The sequence below is a fragment of the Micromonas pusilla genome (assembly GCF_000151265.4).
Source record: "Micromonas pusilla CCMP1545 genomic scaffold MICPUCscaffold_8, whole genome shotgun sequence".
In the NCBI taxonomy this organism is placed as follows: Eukaryota; Viridiplantae; Chlorophyta; class Mamiellophyceae; order Mamiellales; family Mamiellaceae; genus Micromonas; species Micromonas pusilla.
Genome location: NW_003315889.1, coordinates 473,964 through 491,835, shown reverse-complemented (window position 1 = coordinate 491,835; position 17,872 = coordinate 473,964). Strand labels below are relative to the sequence as shown.

Below are 17,872 nucleotides of genomic sequence, written 5' to 3'. Positions count from 1 at the left end.
CGCGGACGCGCTCGAGAAGAACGAGCGCGCGGTCGAGGCGCGGGCGAGAGGCAGAGCGCTCGCGTCCGCGGCGAGTAAGGCGGTCGTGCGCGCGAGGAAAGCGGCGGCGGCGGCGGCGGCGGTGCGGTCCGGCGAGACCGCGCCCGTGGACCCGCACTCCGTGCCGCAGACGATTTTGCGTCGTCTGTCTCTCAGCGGCGGGAAGTCGACGTCGAAACCAGAGAAGAAGCCCCCCGCCCGGATCGAGGTCCCCGAAGAGGACCTCGAGGCGGAGGGAGAGGAGGAGGACAGAAGCGAAGACACCGGCGACGGCGCGTTCGAGATTGGCGGACACGACGCGCACAAGAGGAAGGCGTCCCCGACTGGCGCGCTACCGGGTGGAAAAAAGCTCGCGAAGGAGCCGACGCCGACGCCGACGCCGACGCCGACGCCGACGCCGACGCCGCCTATGCCTCGACCGAAGATGGACGTGAAGAACAATCCGAAAGCGCGCGCGGTCGCGTCCATGTGGCGCGCCGCCGCGAAGCTCGACGCGTGCCACGTCTGCGGCGAGGAAGCCCCGGACCACTGGCGCGCCGACGACGAGATTCTGTTTTGCGACGGATGCGACGTGCAGGTGCACGTCTCGTGCTACGGCCTCGAAGGCGTCCCCGAGGGCGAGTGGCTGTGCGTCGGGTGCTCCGACGGCGTCGACGCGGGGAAGGTGTCGAAAGGCGAGTTTGGCGTCTGCGCGCTGTGCCCGCAGCCCGGCGGAGCGCTCGCGAGGGTGGACCCGCCGTCGGGATGGGACGTGTCGTGGGAGACGCCCGGGACGCACGCGCACATCGCGTGCGCGGAGTGCCTCCCGGAGGTTTTCGTCGTCAAGGACGCGCCGGGGAGGGAGCGCGGCGCGCCGCCTCTGATCGACATGTCGTTCGTGAAGGGCGCGCGAATGAACCTGCGGTGTTCGCTGTGCGACATCGAGGGCGCGTGCACGCAGTGCGCGATGAAGAAGTGTTTCGTGTCGTTCCACCCGCTGTGCGCGCGCGCGTCCGGGTTCAAGCGCGATCGGCACGTCAGCGACGGGCGGCCGGTGATATTCTGTAAGACGCACTCGCAGGATCGGTGGGAGGAGGGGCGGAGGGTCGCGGCGGGGAAGCCCGCGAAGCCCGCGAAGCCCGCGAAGCCCGCGGCGACGGCGACTGGCGACGAAATCGAACGCGTGGCGACCGCGACCGCGACCGTGACCGTCGGCGTCTACGCCCACCTCGCGGACGCGGACGCGCGACCGGACGACCTCCGCGGCGCGCCGGACAAGGATAAAGAACACGGCATCGAGCACGCGGGGGCGGAGACGGCGAAAGAGAAGCCGCCCGCGCCGCACGCGCGCGCCTCCGCCGCGGTGGCGCTCTGGGAGGGCTTCGCGCCGTTCATCGCGTCGACGCGCGATCGCGGGCGCCACGGGAAACTCACGCGCAAGATTCTCGCGTCCGTCGGGGTGTCGGACAAAGAGACCGCGCGCCTCGTCGCCCTGGACGCGAGCTCCGGCGAGGCGGAGACGCGGCGCGCGGCGACCGCCGCGCGGAGAACGATGGACGTCGCGTCGAGGACGCAGGACGCGAGGGACCACGACGCGAGCGCGCCGTGGTCGGCGCTGCGACCGCATCAGCGCGACGGCGCGACGCGCTTGACGGCGTCGCACCTCGCCGGTCTGGGGAGCATCGTGTGCGATCGCGTGGGCGCGGGGAAGCGGCTCACGATCTTGTCGCACGTGCTTCACCTCAGGGACGTCGTCGGCGTCCGAGGGCCGCACCTCGTGGTGTGCGAGGAGAAGGCGACGGCGGCGTGGATCTCGGAGCTGAACCGATTTTGTCCGAAGCTCAGAGCGGTGACGCTGCGCGACGCCGCGGAGGAGCGGAACCCCGCGAAAGCGGCGATCCTTCGCAGCGGGAACGTCGACCTCGTCGTCGTCCCGCGCGGGATGATGATCGACGCCGCGAAGGAGGCGGCGGAGGCGGCGGCGGCGGCGGCGGAGGAGGCGGCGGCGAGGGCCGCCGCGGGCGAGCCCGAGACGCCCGTCGAGCCCGTCGCGGAGGCGCCCGCGGCGCCGTCGTGCGCGGGGAAGAAGGGGAAGAAGCAGAGCAAGGCGATCCGGCGCGCGCAGAGGGAGAAGGAGCGCGCGAAAGACCGCGACGGCGACCCCGGCGTCCTCCCCGCCGCGCTCAAGCGCCTGAGCTTTCGAACCGTCGTCCTCGACGTCGAGAGCGACGACGCGGTGTCGCACCTCCCGTCGCTCGCGGAGGCGAACTTGCGCGGGTTCCTGACGTTCGACGTCCCGATCGTGATGACGCGCCCGGGGAACGTTCTCGGCGGCCTGTGCGGCGGCGCGAGCGCGCGTCTGAGAGGACGATACCTGTCGTCCGCGCTGACGATTTTGTTCCCCGAGGCGTTTCACGAGATTTTGAACGAAGACCCGGAGAACGCCGCCGACCGGCGCGTCGACGTCGACGAGTCGTCGCTGGACGACCAGTGGAGCGTCTCCAATCGCGGCGCGCTGACGCGCGCGGTCATCCTCGCGCGCGTCACCGCGGCCGAGCTCGGCGCGAGCGACGCGCGCGTCCGCGAGACGGTGCTTCGCGTGCCGTGGCTCGTCCACTCGGATCGCGCGCCGCGCGAAACGCCGCCGGATCTCGATCTCGACGCCTTGCTTCGCGCCGCGAGCGCGTCCCCGGGCGCGATCGCCGCGAAAGTTCGCGCGCTCGAGACGGCGTTGCTGCCAAAGCTGCGCGCGGAGAAGAAAGCCGCGTTGGTCGTGTCGTCGTCCTCCGCCGCGCTCGACGCCGTCGCCGCGTCGCTGAACGCCGCGCGCGCGTGCCACTTCCGTCTGGACGGCGCGCCGCTCGGCGCGCGCTTACACGCCGTCTCGCGGTTCGTCGCGAGCGGCGGCGCGAAGCGCGCGAGCCTCGCCGCGAGCGCCGTGAACCGAGAGCTGACCGTGCTCCTGTGCCTTGCGTCGGAGGCGACGGATCTGACGCGGGAAGCCGCAGCGCGCGTCGACGTCGTCGTCTCCTTGGACGCGGAGGGTCCCGACAGCGCGCACCTCGCGAGCGTGTTGCATCGCGTCCTCGGCGCGCGCGGCGGCGGCGGCGGCGGCGACGACGACGAGAAAACGTCCTCGTCGTCCCGCGCGCGCGCGGTCGCCGTGCTTCGCTTCGCGATGGAGGGCTCCGTCGAGGAGGACGTCGTCGCGGCGCGGCCGCTCGACGCGCGCGTCGACGGCGCCGCCACCGGCGCCGCCGCCGTCGCCGCTCGCGTCTTCGAGTCCTACCGCGCCTCGCGCGGCGGCGACGGCGACCACGACGCGTGGGCTAAGCGCGTGCGCGCGCAGACGGGCGCGCGCGTCGTCGCGCTGTCTCTTCGCGACGCGTCGTTCGCGCCCGTCGACGGCGGCGGCGACGTCGGCGAGGGCGAGTGGTGCGCCGGCGGCGCCGCCGCCGCCGCCGCCACGCGCGGGGTCGGGATCGACGAGCAGACCTGGTCGGTCGCGGCCGCGCGCGCGACCGCGCGACTCGCCGCGGCGTCCGCCCCTCGCGCCGTCGACGCGTGGCACGAGCGGAAGTGCCTCGCGTGCGCGGGCGAGCCGGGCGCGTGCGTCGCGTTGCCGCCGGCGTTTGTCGCCCCGGACGTCGCGGGGAAGAGGCTGGAGTGCAAGCTGTGCCCGCGCGCGTCGTCGTTCGGGTGCGCGGCGATCACGATCGCGCCGAGGGGAGGATGGGTCTGCCCGCAGCACGTCTGCCACGGCTGCGGCGCGAGGGCGAGGGATAACGACGCCGACGCGAGCGGCGGAGGGAAACGCCGCGCGAGGGCGAAGACGGCGACGGTGTTGTTGCGGTGCGCGACGTGTTCGAAAGCGTTCTGCGACGAGTGCTCCGGCGGCGCGGAGTTCGAAGCGCTGGAAGGGCACCCCGGGGAGTGGGAGGCGAACGGGTTTTACCTCCCCGCGGAGTCGTACGAGTACGTGCGGTGCCAGCTGTGCATCACGCCCAAGCCGAGGACGGCGGCGTGACGAACGGTTGGAAGAGAAGAAATTCATTATTAATTTTTTTACTTGGACACTAAAAAGACATACACGAGAATTCGTACAGTACAACGTACGCGTTCTGTACTTTTTCGACGCGCGCGGTGTTTTTTTGGAATTTCGGTCGTTTTGCTTTTACAACACAACCTAAAGTTTTGCGGAGTCCTCACGCCGGAAGAACCCTCACCCCATGAAAAGAAATCGAACGTTTACTTACGCCTCGGGCTCTTCTTTCTTCTCCTCCGCGGGACGCTCAACCTTCGCGCCAACCTCCTCGGACGTGTAGTCGCCGTGCACCTCCATGAGCTTCGTGACGTCAAACTTCGGCGCGCCAAGAATCTTGACCTTGCGAATGTAGACGTTCTGCAGAGGGTAAATGCCCGCGCACACCTTCTCGATCTCCTTCCCGATCACTTCCGGGATGAACTTAAGGACGCACTCCTTAAGGTCGCACGTCGTCGTCTCTCTGGAGATGATCTCGACCATCTTCTTGCGAATCTGACGAATCTGCCCGCTCTGCGCGTAACACGTGCGCTTGGTCTGATCCATGCGACGCTTCGTGAAGCCGATGCAAAACACGCGCAGGCGGTACCCGTCCGTGGTCTTGACGTCCGCGTAGCACTCGATGAGCGAGAACCACTTGCGAACGAGCGAGCGAATCTTATCCGTGGTGAAGTCCATGCCGTGGAACTGCGTCAGGACGTTCGTGCCCTGGACGTCTTCGCACTTGAGGAGCATCTTGCGGAACGCCTGGTCCTCATCCTGTCGCAGCGGGTGGGTCGGGTGGGTGGGCGGGGGAGGCGAGCGCGTCAGCGGCGTGCGTCGAGAATGTGGCGTGAAGTTCGCGGCGTCGACGCGCGGACGGTGCGAGCGCGCGCGGTGAGATGGGGCGGCCGCGCCACGCCGGCCGATCCATCCCCCCCGCACACCGCGTGCTACCCGTCAGTAGACCCTAATATTTCCGCCGCGGGGAAACGCGCGGAATCGCGACGCGCGAGACTAACCTGGTTCAAGTCCGCGAGGGAAACCTCGAAGATGCGGCCCTTGAGACCGTCGGAAGCGATCTGGGGAGGAGAACGAGGGAGGGAGAGCGTCGTCAGCGTCGTGATCGAGGCGGAAATCGTCGCGTGTTTTCGCTGGAAAAAACCCCGCGTCGCGCGCGAAGAAAAAATCTCGCGGACGGCGGACGGCGCGCGGCGACGCGAACGACGGCGGCGATGCGAGCGCGATGTGCGCTCGCCGTCGCCGCCGTGACGTCCTCGCGTCGTCCACGCCGCCGCGCGCGCGTCTACGTCGCGGGTAAACCCCCGCGGAGAGCGCTCCCATCGCGTACCTTCGTGCCCGCAGACCTCGTGACGAGGGTCTTGCCGACCTGCTTCACGGAGAACATGGAGGGCGCCTTGATGTTGTACCACTCCTTCTTAAGGAAAGGGTCGAGCTGCTTCTTCTTGCTCCCCTTCTTGCCCTTGGACATGCGCTTGTTCTTGCCGACCGCCATCTTGAACGATGTCGGTGTGGTCCGGCTCTACGGTAAAAGACCTAGCACGGCGATGGCGGTGCGCTTAAAAACGCAGGCGTGACGAGAATTTACCGCGTAGTATGATTCGCGCGTACTTTCATACTGTTTGCGCATACGACGTCCTCCGCGAACAGGTTATGGGGTGATTTTTCCTCACCTGCGCGGCTTCAAAAGTCGGCGCTCATCAGTCGCGACGCTCGCACTCTACCTCGCGGCGCGTCCCCCCCGGTCTCGTTCACGTCTCCACACGATGTCTAAGCGGAAGTCCGTCACGATGGACGACGTCGACGGCTTCAGCGCGGCGCAGCTCTTCGGGCAAGGTGAGCGAGCGAGCGCGCCTCTCGCCGCGTCCGCGCGATCGCGATCTCGTCGCTTTTTCGAAACAAATCATCGATCGATCGGTCGCTCACCGTCGTCCTCGCTCTCCGTCGCCCACCAGGCGTGTGCTACACGTACGACGACGTCATCTTCCACCCCGGGCACATCAACTTCGCGGCCACGGAGGTGGACCTCACGACGAAGCTCACGAAGAACATCACGATCCGCACGCCGATCGTGTCGTCCCCGATGGACACCGGTGCGTCGTCGCGCGCGGCGCGGCGCGGCGCGGCGCGTTTGAAAAAAAAGCTCCACCTGTCCGGTCGTCGCGGCGCGCTCGCGCTCGAAACCTCGACGTCCTCTCGCCCACCACGCACGTCTCTCTCTGACATCCCGCGATCGTCTCCCTCCCTCCCCCTAAACGCTCGCCATCGCGCTCGCTCCTCGCAGTCACCGAGGCGGACATGGCGATCGCGATGGCGTCCGTCGGCGGCGCCGGTTTCTTGCACTACAACATGACCCAAGAGGAGCAGATCGCCAACCTGAAGGCGGTCAAGGCGCACCGGCTCGGGTACGTGACCCGACCGGAGGTGGTCTCCCCCGACGCGACGCTCGAGTTCCTGGACGAGCTCGCGACTCGACGCGGGTTCACGTCCGCGTGCGTCACGGACACCGGAGCCGTCGGCGGGAAGCTGCTCGGTCTCGTGACGTCGAGAGACGCCGAGCTCGTCGCCGACCGCTCGACGAAAGTCGTCGACGTGATGACATCCGCGAGCGACTTGCTCGTCGGGTCCGCGACTGACGGCGTCGCGGCGCTCGAGGAGTTACTACTGAAGAGCAAGAAGGGGAAGATGCCGGTCGTGAACGCGGAGACCGGGGAGCTCGTCGGGTTGATCACGCGCGCGTCGATCAAGCAGAAGAAGCTCCTGCCGCCGCCGGGCGCGCCGAGCCTGGATAAGAAAGGGCGACTGCTGTGCGGCGCCGCGATCGGGACGCGGCCGGCGGATCGCGACCGCGCGGTGGCGCTCGCGGCCGAGGGCGTGGACGCGCTCATTCTGGACTCGAGTCAGGGCGACAGCACGTACCAGATCGAGATGGTTAAGTTTTTGAAGAAGACGATTCCAGAGGTGGACGTCATCGCCGGGAACATCGTGACGCAAAACCAGGCGCGGCGTTTGCTCGACGCGGGCGCGGACGCGCTCCGCGTCGGCATGGGCTCCGGCTCGATCTGCACGACGCAGGAAGTGTGCGCGGTCGGACGCGGGCAAGCGACCGCGGTGTACAAAGTCGCGAACCTCGCGGCGCAGTACGACGTTCCGATCATCGCGGACGGAGGGATCCAAAACTCTGGGCACGTCACCAAGGCGCTGACCCTCGGCGCGTCCACGGCGATGTGCGGGAGCATGTTCGCGGGGACCACGGAAGCGCCGGGGGAGTACTTCTACGTCGACGGCGTCAGGGTGAAGAAGTACCGCGGGATGGGGTCGCTCGACGCGATGAAAAAGGGGAGCGACACGCGGTACCTCAGCGAGAGCGGCCACCTGAAAGTCGCGCAGGGCGTGTCCGGCACGGTGAAAGACAAAGGGTCCGTGTGCAAGATGGTGCCGTACTTGATTCACGGCGTGAAGCAAGGGTTCCAGGACATGGGCGCGAAGAGCCACGCGCACGCGACGGAGTTGAGAAACGCGGGGGACATGCGCGTGGAGACGAGAACGGGCGCCGCGCAGGCGGAGGGTGGCGTGCACGACATGCACTCGTACAAGAAGGTTCTCTGGTGATCGCCGCGACGACGCGACGCGACGCGACGGGACGCGACGAACGCGACGAAACGCGACGAAACTCGGGTCAGAGAGAGAGGCGAGGCGTCGCGCGGGGCGGGAGGAGGCGTGTTCGCGTGAGTTGATTGTATTGTGACGAGCTGAGAGAGCGTCGCGCGTTTCGCGGTTCGTTCGTTCGTTTGGTCGTATTCTCATCACGCGTCGCGTCGGTCGTCGTTCAAAGTCGTCAAAATGCACGCGTCGTCGCGTTCGGGACGGAAAAAGAAATCGAGAGCGCTTTCCCCCACGTGCTGTGGGGAAAAACGCATCGCATCGCTCAAGGCGGTCCACGTCACCCGCGGCGTTCGCTCACTCCGAGAGAAGGCAGAACGCGAACAGAAATACGATGAATCCGCCGTACGACTGCGCCAGCCACTTCCCCGCCTCCGTCCACAGCCCGCCGCGCTGCGCGATCACCGCGGTCGCGACGAGCGCGAGGCCGTAGAGAAGCATCGAGCTCTCAACGACCCTGCGCATCTTCTGCGGCGCGCCGTCCGGGATGATCGACGCCGTGGCCGTCGCGACGACGACGTTGGCGGCGCCGACGAACCGCACCAACGTCGCGACGCCGAGTTTCGCGACGTCGCTCAGCAGTGCGATGTCTTGCGGGGACACGAAGTAGTTCGCGTAGCGTATCGGGTCCCAGAGCGCTCCCGCGGCGGCGATCAGCGCGCCGGCGACGAGGACCGCGAGCCCGGCGCGCTTGACGGCGCTCTGCGCGGACTCCACCTTCGAGAGGACCTTCTCGCCGGACTTTTGCACCGCCTCGGACGCGGCCTCGGACGCGTCCTCCCAGCTCTGCACGGCCTCGTCCACCTTCGAGCGCAGGGCATCGCCGGAGGAGGAGGAGGAGGAGGAGGAGGAGGAGGAGGAGGTCTTGATCGCGCCGCCGCGGGGGGCGCGCGGGAGGAGCCGCGCGGGGACGGCGACGACGCGCGTCGCGACGCCGCGTTTCGGTCCGATACGAGCGGACGTCTTCGGCGGCGACGGCGCGCGAAGCGGGAGGAGCGAGGCGACGGCGTGCATCGTGAGGACGCGCGCGGCGGCGGCGGCTGGAAAGAGCGCGATACGGCGAGTCGAAGCGAAGCGCGCGCGCGAGGGAGTGCGCGACGCGGCCGCGGGAGGCGTTTTCCCCGAGCAACGACGGGACGACGCGCGGTCCAAGAACACTCCGCTGAAGAGAGCAGAGACAGGACGCACTCAGAGACGCCTCGAAAGCTCTTCTAAAAGTGTTCAAACTGTACTTGAAGGCAGCCGCTCACCCCGTCCCCTTCCTGGAGATGTACCGCATCAACGCCTCGTCCACCCACGGCTGATCGTACAGCTCTTTGTTCCTCTCCGCCTCCCGTCGCGTCGCTCCGTCGTGTCGCACGACCGCGACGTCCCTCGCCTGCGCGGCGACGACGCGGTTGATGAACGCCGTCGGCGACCGCGAAAACTCGAGAAAAAACTTTCGCCGACGCTCGTGCTCTTCGATCTTCCTGAGCGCCGCTTTAATCCGCGCGTCGCACGCGTCGATCTCCCGATCCCTCCCCAAGCGCTCCACGAACTGATGGTACCCGCTCGTCGCGGTGGAAGGCACGTCCAGGAGGAGGTCGTAGCACTCCGGCAGCGTCGGGTTCCTCGTCCCGCGCGTGCGAATGACGTAATCAATCTCGATCGGCGGCGCCGGCTCGAGGTGATCGTGCAGCCGCTCCGCGATGTCCGCGAATAACGCCTTATCGCCATCGGTTACCCTCAACCCTTTCAACCCTTTCCCGTTCCCCTTCAAGCCCGCCCCGTCTACGAACACCTCTCTCAGCGCGTCGTTCATCACCACCGTCCCCGCGTCCTCCGCGTCGAGCAGGTCGTGCAGCTTGACGTACTGCATCAGCGCGCCGATGAGCCGCGGCCGCGTCTCGAGATCCACGCCGAGGATCGCCGCCAGCCTCGGCGACACCGCGTACCGCTCCGGCTGGTGATCGATCCGCAGTATGATCTTGCAGACGCAGTCCGCGTCGCCGTGGCGTTTCACTTCGAACCCGTCCACGGCGGGCGCGTCCGGTGACGCGTCGTCGGCGTTCCACGCGATGACGGACGGGCCGACGCTCGCGTCGTCCTCCGCGCCCTGGCCCTCCGGCGGCGGGAGCGAGTCCGCGGCGTAGTGCGCCGGGTCGAGCCTCACCTCGACGCTTCGGACGAACGACGAGAACTTCAGGTCGCACTCCGCGTCCGCGTGCTTGTCCCCGCGTCCGTCCGGGGCCTCGTCCTGGCTCAGGACGCGTCCTTGGACGTGCAGCGTCCACGACGCGGGCTCGATCTCTTCCTCGATCGGCGCTCCCGTCGCCCCGTCGGCCGATCTCGCGCCCCTCTTCGCGCCGCGATCTTTGCCGCCGCCCTCCGCGGGGTTCACGATCGATTTGCTCGCGGGCTTGAACGTGTTGTACACGTACACCCTGACCGTCCGCGGGACGCGCTCCGCGCGCTTCAGCGCCTCGTTCACCTCCGCCTTCCTCCTGCCGAGCGTCGCATCCACCTCGCGCTCGAAGTCGACGAGGCGCGTGTACGCCGCGGACGCGGGGAGAGACGCGTCGGAGGCGTCGCCCGCGGCGAGGAGGCGGCGCTGCTGCTCCGCGAGGAGCGCCTTGCGCTTCTTCCCGCGGCCGCCCCTCGCGGCGACGTCCGCGTATTTCGAGCTCATGACGGCCCGCGCGCGCGCGGTCGCAGTGACGCACAGCAAACCCTCCTCTCAATTCTCCACTCGACGCGACAAGACGCGAGACGGCGCGGCGCCGCAAGTCGACGACGCTCCATTCTTCTCGCCGTGCCGTGTCTCGAGCGGCCTTCATTGACGGCGGCGCGGGACAGGCGGTGCACCCGCGGGGGTGAGACGCGAGCACGATGCACAGGCCGCTCGAAGGTGCGTCTCCGTCCGCGCGGAGACAGCGCGCGTCCCTCATCGCGTCGCGTCGCGCGCGGCGACTGCCGCGGCGGCCGCGCCCCGAATTTCAAAGCGAATTGATATGACAACCCCGCAACCCAGCCGACTGACGAGATCCCCCCCTGAACCCCACCGAATCCACCTCATCAGGCGACGACGACGGGTCGTCGTCCATCCTCGACGTCATCGAGGAGTCGCTCCAGCGCGGGAAGGCGACGTGCGTCGCGTTCAACCGACGCGGCACGCTCCTCGCCGCGGGAACGTCCGGCGGTCGGATCGTGATCTGGGACTTCGACACGCGCTCGGTCGCGAGGGAGTTCGTCCCGACCGCGCCGATGCCCGGCGGGGACGACGGCACGACCGACGACGACCCCCACGGCGTCGCCATCTTGAGCGTCGCGTGGTCGAGAGACGGACGAAAGGTTGTCAGCGCCGCCGCGGACGGCGCGATCGTCGTGTGGGACGTCGCGGAATCCGACGACGTCTTCCGCGCGACGTTCGACGCGCCGCTGCATCGCGTCGCGTTCGACCCGACGAACGCCTCCGTCGCGCTCGTCTGCCCCTCCCACGACGGCCCGATGACATTCGTGCTCGGGAGAGGGAGGAAGAAGACGTACCTGCCGCAGATGCCCGGCGGCGTCGAGGCGGCGTCGCTCGTGTGTCGCATTCCGGGCCGAGGATTGGACGAAAACGCGGCGTCGCGCGCGCCCGCGTACGCCATCTACAGCAAGTCCGCGCGGCACGTGTTCGTGGCGAACAACCGCGGGGTGATCACCGTGGTCGAGACTGCGACGATGGACATCGTCCAGGCGTTGAAAGTTCCGGACGCGACGGTCGTGAAGCGGATCGAGCTCTCGAAGGACGGCTTGAAACTTTTAGTCACGTCCAACGCGCGCGCGTTGAACTCGTACGACGTCGCGGAGCCGGACGCGTCGTCTCCGTCGAAAGGGCAGATGAGCCACACGGCCGGGGTGTTGCGCGCGTCGACGACGTATCTCAACGCGACGCACCGCTCGCAGTGGGCCGCGGCGGCGTACACGTCGGACGGCGCCTACGTCGTCGGCGCGAGCGCCGGGTCGAGCCACGAGTTGCACGTGTGGGAGACAAACTCGGGGGCGTTGGTTCGGATCTTACAGGGCGGCGCGGACACGAAAGGGATCACGCAGATCGCGCCGCACCCGCTGCGATCGCTCGTCGTCGCCGTCGGCGCGAACGGGACGCTGTACATGTGGAGTAAGAGCTACGTCGAGAACTGGAGCGCGTTTGATCCGGAGTTTCACGAGGTGAAAGAGAACGAGGTGTACGTCGAACGCGAGGACGAGTTTGATTTGATCGCGGACGAGGTTCGGGACGAGATCGAGAACGGGGGGAAGCGCGCTACCGACCGTGCGGCGATCGCGCCGGCGGAGGCTGAGGCCGAGGCTGATCCGAAGCCGAAGGAAGAGGAAGGGGTTGCGGGCGACAAAGAGCCGACGCTCGCGCTGCCGGCGACGGCGGCGGAGGCGGCGGTCGCCGAGGACGCCGCGGCGGCGGCGGCGGCGGAGACGACGACGACGACGACCGCGGCGCCCGCGGCGGTCGAGGACGCGACCGTCGTCGACCCGGAGGAAGAGGCGAGGAAAGTCGCGCTGAGGGAAGAAGCAGAGGCGTTCTTAAAGCGCGAGGAAGAGGCCGCGGCGAGGGTGAAAGCGGAGGAGGACGCGAAAGAGGCGGCGGCGAAGGCGGCGAAGGAAGCGGCGCGCGCGAAAGCCGCGGGCGAGACCGCCGCCGCGACGCCGGGGCCGGGGGGCGACGCGCCGCCGCCGCCGCCGACGACGACGACGACGGCCGAAATCCTCGCAAAGGCCGAGCTCGAGTCCACGCCCGCGCCGGCGGTGGCGCTCGGGTTGGTTCCCCCCGCGCGAGAGTCGGTCGAGAACGTCTTCGAGGGGAGGAGGGAGGAAAACGCGGCGGCTGCGGCGGCGATCGACGCCGCGCCCGCGCCCGCGCCCGCGCCCGCGCCCCTCGCGATCGTGCCCGCGACCCTCGACGAGAAACCGGCCGTGGACCCTTTGCTATCTCTCCCCGCGGACGACCCGCACCGGGTCGCGGTCATGGCGACCGTGGACGCGATTCGAAAGGAACGGAAAGCCGCCGCCGCCGCCGCCGCCGCGGAGGAGCTTCGAATCGAGAAAATAAAATCCGCGGCGATCATGCGTCACCGCGCGGCGGCCGCGAAAGCGACGAAGGAGGCGCTGAACGCGGCGAAACAAGCGGAAGCGGACGCGGCGAACGTCGTCATCGACATCCTCACGCGCGAATCGGGATACTACACGGACGAGGGCGAGGAGGACTGCTTGCATTTTCTTCCGCTGGATTTAACCCCCGCGGAGGATGCAGTGCGCATCGTCGAGGAGCGGAAGCGGCGATGGAGAGCGCGCGAGGAAAGGAAACTCGCGGAGGAGGCTGCCGCGAACGCCGTGGGCGCCGTCGGGGAGAAGAGGAAGGAGAGAGATGAGGACGACTTCCGCGAGGACGACGAAGACGCGGAGGACGCGGAGGAAGAGGCAGAAGACGAAGACGAGGAGGACGAAGACGCGGAGGTCGCCGAGGAAGAGGCGGAGGAGGAAGCCGACGACGCGGGCGAGGAACGAGAAGACGTCGAGATGATCGACGACGAGTAATTTAGCTAGCGATGGACGGCGCGATTCGTTAAACGACGAACGAGCGAACGCGTTACGTTTACACGAGTTACAGCACGCGGCATTACAGTAGAATCATCGATCGAGTCAACTCCGTCGTTGAGCAGAAAAAGAAAAGAATCCGTCGTCGTCACTTGATGCGATTGACCGCCATGTACGCGAGCTCCTTCAGCCCTTTCCGGCACCGCATCGCGTGCGGGCAGTCTATCGGCGGCAGCGACTCGATCGCCCTCACCGCCTCCGCGCTGTGCTCCCTCGCGAGCGCCTTCGTGCGCTCGATCCCTTTACTGCGTTTCACCCAGTCGTGCGCGGTCTCCACGTCCCCGACGTTTTTGAACCTTCGCTCGATCAACGCGCCCAACCCTTCGTGCTCCTCCGCGGCGAACAACACCGGCGCGGTCGCGATCCCCTCTCTCAAATCCCCCAGCGTCGGCTTCCCGAGCACGCTCCCGGTCCCGGTGAAGTCCAAGACGTCGTCTTGGAACTGAAACGCCAGGCCTAAGTGCCGGCCGTACTGATATGCGCTCTCCGCCGTCGTCACGTCGTGCCCTCCGAGCAACACGATGGCCTTCGCGCTGTTCGCGATCAACGAGGCCGTCTTAAAGTACGTCTTCTGAAAGTAATGATCGAACGACGTCAGACGGTCCGCTTTCGCAGTCATCTGCATCACTTCGCCGGTGACGAGGTGCTCCAAAACGCGCGACAACAGCGCGATCACCTCCGTGTTTCGCAAGCTCGCGAGCGTGACGGACGCCCTCGCGAGAAGAAAATCCCCGGCTAAGATGGCGAGCTTGTTCCCAACCTCCAAGTTCAGCGCCCGCAACCCCCGTCGCGTCGCCGCGTGGTCCAAAACGTCGTCGTGCAGCAGCGACGCGACGTGAATCAGCTCCGTGATCTCCGCCAACCGCTGCTGCCGTCGCCTCACGTCCCCGGGCTCCTGATGCGCGGGCGCGTGATCGATCCCCGCCCACGCGCTGCGGTCGAGCGCCGCCGTCCCGCCCGGGCCGCCGCCGCTGACGTTCGTGAGCGCGGACGCCATCAGAAGCAAAACGGTCGGCCGCATGCGTTTTCCCTCCGCGCCCACCTTGAAGAAGTACTCCGCCGCCGTCGCGAGCGCGGGCACCTCGGACGTCACCGCGCGGCGCATCCGCGCGGAGATGGCGCCGAGCTCGTCGTTGACGATCGTGAACGGGTTCACGGGCTCGGCGTCGTCGAACGACACGGAAGCCGCCTGCGGATCGCGCGGTGGGGGTAGATCGTGGATCGTGCGGTGGGTGGACGGACGGCGTGAGTCGAGAGCGCGCGGGAGAGTGCGCTCGAGACGCGGGACGGACGAGCGAACGCGCGAAGCGAGCGCGCGAGCGACGGACGAGAAGACGAGGCGACGTCGCGACGGCGAGCCGCGCGGCGCGGCGCGACGCGCGCGATCGCGGCGCGGGAGGACGCGAACGCACCTGCGCGCACGTCGCGGACGCGGTCGCGAACCCGCGGTTCCGTTCCCCGTCGCGACCGCCGCCGTCGAGCGCGAACGGCGTCTCCGCGGCGCCGACGCGGTCGCGCGTCGACGACGACGTGTCCGTCGCTCCGAGAGGAACGCGACCCGAGCGGTGCGCGGCGGCCGCGCGAGGCGCGATCGCGCGCGCGGAGAAGAGCGCGCCGCCCGTCCACGGCGACCCGTGCGCCGTCTCGGCCGCGCGGCACGGCGTCGCGGCCGCGCGCGCGGCGCGTCGCGCCGCGCGCGCCGCCGCGCGGATCCCCAGCGGCACCATCGCGCGCGGACGTCTCGCGCGCGCCGGGTGTCTGTCGGTACTCCTCGCAGCGCGCGCTCAACAAATCTTCAGTTTGTTCGTTCCTCTTCCTCGCGCGACGCGACGCGACGCGACGGAGGAGACGCGCGCGTCTCTCGCGCGGCGCGGCCGGTCTGAAGGTGTTACCGGTGCCCGGAGCGAGGTCGACCGGTGGACGCGACGCTCGCGGTGCGCGCGGGAGTGGGAGACGTCGACGACGCGAACAACTCGCGAACGATCGGGGTTTTCAGGTGTTTTGTGAGACTGCAGAAGAGACGAGAGGGGCGTTCGTTGGGTGCTGTGAGCGTGCGTGACGACTTATTATTCTGAGAGAGGGACGCGGACGGACGCGTGCGCGAAGTCTCGACGCGTTCGCTCTTTGGATTTCATCGCGAGAGGCGGCGAGATGCCACGGTACTCAACGCGCCGACGCGCCCTCTTCCTCGCCCAGGGTGAACGCTTCCTCGCCCGCGCCTCCTCCCTCCCTCTCCAGCGCCTCCAGTTCCTCCTCGGTGACGTCCACTCTTCGGAACAACAAAAACGTCAAAAACTCCGCGCCTTTTCCTCCGCCGCGCCACCCTTTGCCGGCGTACACCCCCGGCCCTAGCGGCCGGATGTAGTCCACGAGCGTGTCGAACGGCGGGAGCGCGATCTTCGGTATCGGCCACCACACGTCGTCGCCGTCCACCCCGGGCGTGCGTCGGCTCGGGTATCGCATCGCCGGCGGCATGTCCGACTCGAGGTAGGGAATGTTTTGGTAGTCGAGCGACACGTCCGCGTCCTCCGCGGTGGCGGGAACCTTAAGGAACCGCCCCGCGAGCGTATCGTTCGTGCTGAAGTACAGCGGCAGCGCTTTCTCGATGAACCGCGGCTTCTTCACGACGACGCGCCCGTTCCACACGCCCGTCATCTCGCCTTTTTCGTTCACCCCCGGGGCGGGGTAAAACACTTTTTGGAACCGGTTGAGGAGCGGCCCGCCCGGGACGTTCGCGGCGCGGCCTTCGAACACCTGCACGCCGGCGTCTCCCGCGGCGAAGACCTTCTCCCTCCTCGCGCTCGACATCTTCGTCTTCGTCTTATTCGTCGTCCCCTCGTCCACGGAGTCCTCCACGACGTAATCGTCGTCGTCCTCCGTCTCCGCGTCCGTCTCCGCGTCCTCCGTCGAATCCCCGGCGATTCGTCGGAATCGATCGCGCGCCGCCGCCGCGCGGTCGAGCCTGTCTTGGTACGCGTCCAAGTCGCTCGACACGTCCATCGGCCCTCCCGAGCTCTCTCTCTCCGCGAGCTTGATCTTGTACAGAAGCCCCGCGATGAACCAGCAGTTCTCCAGACCGCGGTCCGTGAGCTCGTTGACGAGCAGTCCTCGGTGCTCCTCGGGCACCCGCGACAGCGACTCGTACACGTACGCGCCCATGTTGGTCGCCCTCGACGTGAACGCGACGTGCTCGTACGCGTTCAACGTCGTCGCGAGCCGAACGATCATGTCGTACGCTTCCTCGTACCTCTGCTCTTCCGTCATGGACGCCCAGGTGATCCCCGGGACGCCCACGGTGTCGCTCGGCGCGGCGCGCGGGATCCCGGGGATCGATCGCGGGTCCGGGTCCGCGGCGAATCTCGTCGCGCGATTCCATCGGGCGGCGCGGTCGCCGATGGGAACGCGCGTTCGGGCGGGTTTACGCGCGCGCGAGCACGACGGCGCGCTGGCGTTCGCGCTCTGGCGCGCCGCGAGCGCGCGGAGGGCCGCGGACGACATGCCCGCCGCCGTCGCCGTGCGAGATCCGGCGCAGTCGGCGTGTGGGTCGTCGCGTTGCAATGTTGAGAATTTCCTTCTCTCGCGACGGAAGCGGAAGGGACGACGCGACGCGCGAGACACTTTTTCAGCGACGAGGATTTGATCGGCACGAAGGGTCAACTTGACCGAACTTGACCGAATCCGGGACTTCATCTTCACCCATGAGTCATCGGTCCGTCGCGGCTCGGATCTCATCACTGGGATCTCAACAATTCTACGCCGCAACAGAGATGACGTGGAGATAACGACGCTCGGACGCGACTCCGAGCGCACTGTCGTCCGCGCGCGCACGCGCAGACCGCACGCGAGAGCTTCCCCGCTCCCCACACGCGTTTCTCGACTCCCCTCGCGGAGAGAGAAGACCACCGCCGCGTCTCGTTCGACGTCGCCGCGGCTTATCCACGCGCGGAGGACGAAATAATCCTCCCGCGTCGGCGCCGCATCTCGACAGATCTTCCTCCGTCGTCGTCGCGAGAATGTCGTCCGCCGCGAGCGCCGCCCCCGCGCTCGCCGCGCGCGCGGCCGTCGCGGGCAAGACGCGTATCCGCGCCGGTAAGAACCGCGCTCACGCGAACGCGACCGCGACGGCCGCGCGCCGCCGCCCCGTCCGCGGCGCGCCGCTGCGATGCGACGCCATCTTCGACCAGCTCAAGAAGGGCGTGGACGGCCTCATGAAGGGCGACCCGAGCGCGAAGACCGCGGCGAGGTACAAGGACCGCGTCGACGCGATCAACGCGCTCGCGCCCGCGATCGCGAAGCTGTCGGACGACGAGCTGCGCGCGAAGACGACGGAGCTTCAGGGCAAGGTGCGCGCGGGCGCGGACTTGGACTCCCTCCTCGTCGAGGCGTTCGCCGTCGTCCGCGAGGCGAGCGACCGCGTCCTCGGGCTTCGCCCGTTCGACGTCCAGCTCATCGGCGGGATGATCCTTCACGAAGGGCAGATCGCGGAGATGCGAACGGGCGAGGGTAAGACCCTCGGTC

The 17,872-nt window shown here is 68.2% G+C and overlaps 10 protein-coding genes across 10 annotated transcripts in view; 5 read left to right on the top strand and 5 right to left on the bottom strand.

Annotated features, from left to right (window-relative positions):
• Positions 1 to 505: 505 nt before the first annotated feature.
• On the top strand, positions 506 to 853 carry MICPUCDRAFT_18869 (uncharacterized protein; the record flags this gene model as incomplete). Its single annotated transcript, XM_003060610.1, has 1 exon — positions 506 to 853. A coding segment is annotated over one exon (348 nt), but the record flags the coding sequence as incomplete, so codon positions are not given.
• A 771-nt stretch (positions 854 to 1,624) lies between these two features.
• Positions 1,625 to 1,969, top strand: MICPUCDRAFT_7977 (uncharacterized protein; the record flags this gene model as incomplete). Its single annotated transcript, XM_003060609.1, has 1 exon — positions 1,625 to 1,969. A coding segment is annotated over one exon (345 nt), but the record flags the coding sequence as incomplete, so codon positions are not given.
• Positions 1,970 to 4,171: 2,202 nt separating this feature from the next.
• Positions 4,172 to 5,584, bottom strand: MICPUCDRAFT_49648 (uncharacterized protein). The gene is made up of 3 exons (XM_003060312.1): positions 5,391 to 5,584; positions 5,062 to 5,121; positions 4,172 to 4,819 (listed from the first exon to the last, which is right to left on the bottom strand). Exons 1-3 carry the CDS (start codon positions 5,553 to 5,555, stop codon positions 4,271 to 4,273), a joined length of 774 nt encoding a protein of 257 aa, XP_003060358.1. The 5' UTR covers positions 5,556 to 5,584; the 3' UTR covers positions 4,172 to 4,270.
• A 228-nt stretch (positions 5,585 to 5,812) lies between these two features.
• On the top strand, positions 5,813 to 7,849 carry MICPUCDRAFT_27930 (uncharacterized protein). The gene is made up of 3 exons (XM_003060608.1): positions 5,813 to 5,896; positions 6,016 to 6,153; positions 6,345 to 7,849. Exons 1-3 carry the CDS (start codon positions 5,827 to 5,829, stop codon positions 7,670 to 7,672), a joined length of 1,536 nt encoding a protein of 511 aa, XP_003060654.1. The 5' UTR covers positions 5,813 to 5,826; the 3' UTR covers positions 7,673 to 7,849.
• Positions 7,850 to 8,020: 171 nt separating this feature from the next.
• On the bottom strand, positions 8,021 to 8,737 carry MICPUCDRAFT_60075 (uncharacterized protein; the record flags this gene model as incomplete). The annotated part of the gene is made up of 1 exon (XM_003060311.1): positions 8,021 to 8,737. The coding sequence occupies one exon, from the start codon at positions 8,735 to 8,737 to the stop codon at positions 8,021 to 8,023; it is 717 nt and encodes a 238-aa protein (XP_003060357.1).
• Positions 8,738 to 8,969: 232 nt separating this feature from the next.
• On the bottom strand, positions 8,970 to 10,391 carry MICPUCDRAFT_60074 (SWI/SNF and RSC chromatin remodeling complex protein; the record flags this gene model as incomplete). The annotated part of the gene is made up of 1 exon (XM_003060310.1): positions 8,970 to 10,391. The coding sequence occupies one exon, from the start codon at positions 10,389 to 10,391 to the stop codon at positions 8,970 to 8,972; it is 1,422 nt and encodes a 473-aa protein (XP_003060356.1).
• Positions 10,392 to 10,966: 575 nt separating this feature from the next.
• Positions 10,967 to 13,294, top strand: MICPUCDRAFT_40923 (COMPASS/Set1C complex protein; the record flags this gene model as incomplete). Its single annotated transcript, XM_003060607.1, has 1 exon — positions 10,967 to 13,294. The coding sequence occupies one exon, from the start codon at positions 10,967 to 10,969 to the stop codon at positions 13,292 to 13,294; it is 2,328 nt and encodes a 775-aa protein (XP_003060653.1).
• Positions 13,295 to 13,442: 148 nt separating this feature from the next.
• On the bottom strand, positions 13,443 to 14,459 carry MICPUCDRAFT_44557 (uncharacterized protein; the record flags this gene model as incomplete). The annotated part of the gene is made up of 2 exons (XM_003060309.1): positions 13,443 to 14,249; positions 14,331 to 14,459. The coding sequence occupies 2 exons, from the start codon at positions 14,457 to 14,459 to the stop codon at positions 13,443 to 13,445; spliced, it is 936 nt and encodes a 311-aa protein (XP_003060355.1).
• Positions 14,460 to 15,517: 1,058 nt separating this feature from the next.
• Positions 15,518 to 17,044, bottom strand: MICPUCDRAFT_60071 (uncharacterized protein; the record flags this gene model as incomplete). Its single annotated transcript, XM_003060308.1, has 1 exon — positions 15,518 to 17,044. The coding sequence occupies one exon, from the start codon at positions 17,042 to 17,044 to the stop codon at positions 15,518 to 15,520; it is 1,527 nt and encodes a 508-aa protein (XP_003060354.1).
• Positions 17,045 to 17,173: 129 nt separating this feature from the next.
• MICPUCDRAFT_34584 (type II secretory pathway family protein) overlaps positions 17,174 to 17,872 on the top strand; it is a 3,943-nt gene continuing 3,244 nt past the window's right edge. Inside the window, exon 1 of the mRNA XM_003060606.1 lies at positions 17,174 to 17,697. Within this exon, the coding sequence (XP_003060652.1) occupies positions 17,368 to 17,697 (330 nt within the window). The 5' untranslated portion in view covers positions 17,174 to 17,367. The remainder of the gene's footprint in view (positions 17,698 to 17,872) is intronic.